Source organism: Hordeum vulgare, chromosome 5H, assembly GCF_904849725.1.
Source record: "Hordeum vulgare subsp. vulgare chromosome 5H, MorexV3_pseudomolecules_assembly, whole genome shotgun sequence".
Taxonomy (NCBI): Eukaryota; Viridiplantae; Streptophyta; class Magnoliopsida; order Poales; family Poaceae; genus Hordeum; species Hordeum vulgare.
This window is the reverse complement of record NC_058522.1, coordinates 473,721,669-473,724,340: the sequence shown is the minus strand read 5'-3', so window position 1 is coordinate 473,724,340 and position 2,672 is coordinate 473,721,669. Positions and strand designations below refer to the sequence as shown.

At 52.9% G+C, this 2,672-nt stretch overlaps 1 protein-coding gene across 1 annotated transcript; it reads left to right on the top strand.

Moving 5' to 3' along the window:
• The first annotated feature begins 295 nt into the window (after window positions 1-295).
• Window positions 296-880, top strand: LOC123395640. Its single transcript, XM_045090666.1, has one exon. It carries the CDS (start codon window positions 428-430, stop codon window positions 623-625), a length of 198 nt encoding a protein of 65 aa, XP_044946601.1. The 5' UTR covers window positions 296-427; the 3' UTR covers window positions 626-880.
• The last annotated feature ends 1,792 nt before the right edge of the window (window positions 881-2,672 follow it).

Genomic DNA, 2,672 nt, shown 5'->3' with positions numbered 1-2,672 from the left:
CGAAAGTTTTGACCGACGCGTCGAGGCACAGCATTACCCTAATGAATATCAGGATCAAAACAATGAAAAAACTGGACCCCTCGTATTACGGTGCCGTTTCCCGTCTCCGGAACCGCAACGGGTGTCCACCACCAGCACGACCACCACTCGCCCTCGAAAAGTGGCACCGGACCGAAAGCCACGACCGGCAGCCAAACCACGGACCGCACCCGCAACTCGACACCGAACCAACCCGATTCCGCCAAACCCAACCAGCACGGGAGCGGAGCGGTCTATATAAAACAGCGGCGCGGCCGGTCACGCAGGCCTCGCCCCCACGGACACCAGCAAAAGTGCATCGCCTTTTCCGTTACCTTTTCTTCCTTCCCCTCCCCGACCTCGGAGCCAAGAGCAGAGCAGGAGCCGGCGGCGGCCAAGATCGATCAAGATGTGCTGCTGCCCGAGCAAGGCGTGCTGCATCTGCATGCTCATCATCCTCGTCCTCATCGCCGTCGGCCTCGTCTTCGGCTTCGGCGTCTACACCCGCGGCTTCCACAAGCTCTCCTCCAACATCCACCTCCAGGACGGCGCCTCCTACCGCGCCTACGGCCACCTCAACCTCGCGCCGCCGCCCTCCTACTACTAGACCAGACCAGACCACTCGCTCCCTCCCTCCTCCGCCCGGGATCTGCTCCGCCGGCGGCGCCGCATCATGCCGTCCGTGGAGGAGGAGGTTCCGTTCCGGTTCCGGTCCCGTGACCGATAGATTTACATTGATTTTCTGCTGAGTTAATTCCCGTTTGTTGCTTCGTTCCGATGATGACGATGTTGATATTTTAGCAGAGAGTGTTTACAGATTGATGACGATAATTACTGCATCCCTCCGTTTGCGTTTTGTTAATTACTGCTGCTCATTTAGTAGTTTAGTGCTCCATCACGCCTCCGTTTGTGCCTGTTTATTACTACGACTGCGCATTAGTTTAGCAAATACTACTCCATCATGGAGGCACATGGATGGTCGGGGTTATCCGGCGAGTTGCGACGATCTCGGCATCTGGCCGTGGAACTTGGCAGCATGTGCTTTTCGGTTTGGCTTGACGCACCAACTGCACCACGCAAGGAGTCAAACGCTTTCGGGGGGAAGCGGAGTGACGTCCACGCTAATCCGTCCCGTTCCTGTGTTGTTGTGTACTCTACGACACTTCTCATCCTGGGACCTGGGTCATGGCCAGCCAGCAGATTCGGTTGGCCGTCCACCGAAAAGGTAGTGGTGGTTCCGTTGCCTTGCACGTTCCACTTTCCGAGTTGAAACGGCGATGCAGTGATGTGAACTACTCATAATCACTCTACCAACTGCCGGTAAAGGCATCTACAGGGCTCCCCGAATGCCCTATCCGGTCAGAAAAACATACCAGCCACAAAAGTCCGGATAGGGGTGCTTATTAGTGCGAATCATAGCTCGTTCGACAAGGAGTTCATCAAGTTCTTATGGTAGGCATGTGATGGTCGTCAGAAATCAAGTGAGCAGATATTTAAAGAATCCTTCGAAGCGACGGTGAATTATGGGTAAAACTCCTTCACGCAAAATATCTAAGGGGTGAATCGTTCCTCGCATGTTCCCGCGCAGGCGGATCCCAATTCTTGCGCACGTTCCAAAAAAATCAAGGAGAAAATTTGTTTAGGAATTTTCTTCTATGTAGGTAATGGGGAAGGGACCCAAGTCTGGCTGGATCCATGTGTTGCAGATGAGCCATTCAGGGTGGGGTTCCCCATCCCGTTTTCCATCTGTGTAGATCAATCCCTTCTCATTTATGCGACCGTCCGCCAAGGACAATAGGACATTAGGTTTAGGCGTGCATTCGGCCAGATAGAAACGGCCGAGTGGAACCGTCTGCTTGATGCCTTGCCACAGGCACTGCTGGACTATTCGGACACAGTGGCCGGACGGCTATCCTCGTCTAGGGAATTTTTGGTTATCTCGACATATTAGGCTCTATGCCGCTCCCCCCATCATTCCTTGGCTGGCGCCTTTATGGAAGGCACCCCTGCCCCTGAAGATCAAAAAATTTATGTGGCAATTGCTACATGCTCGCATCCCTTCGAGGACGGAGGTGCATAAGCGACACGACCCTGGGGATGGCATGTGGCCCTTATGCTCGGTCCCGAAGACGTCGTCACTCATCATTTTTACATGTACGACGGCGAGGGTCATATGTGAATTCATACGCGAGGCTTTTGGGTACGATTGAGAGGCCCAGGACCTCGCACAATTTCTTCGAACCAGGGCCACTCAACCTGGGCAGCGCCGTCGCTTATTTTGGCTGATCTTTTGCCGCAATGTCGTGGATCCTTTAGATGATCCGCAGTAAGATGGTGATTGAGAGGATCTTCGTGAGACATGTGTCTCACTCTTTTAAATTCCTTGCTTTTATATAGCACTGGCACCCCCTCTCTAGGCAGCGAGGTCGAGATCATCTTGATGGCATGCTAGACGTGCTTCAGGCTACCATGCATCGACTTGCTTCCGAGTAGGGTAGATGTGCTCACTCTACTAGGTGCCTTTTTTATTATTTCTTTTACTTTTTTTGGACGAGAGTGTGCCGCTGCCCAGGTTGTTTTCTGTGGTTGAACATATATGTTGGTTGTATGGACCGTTGCTTTATCTATAAAGCGGGGCGAAAGCTTATTTCAAG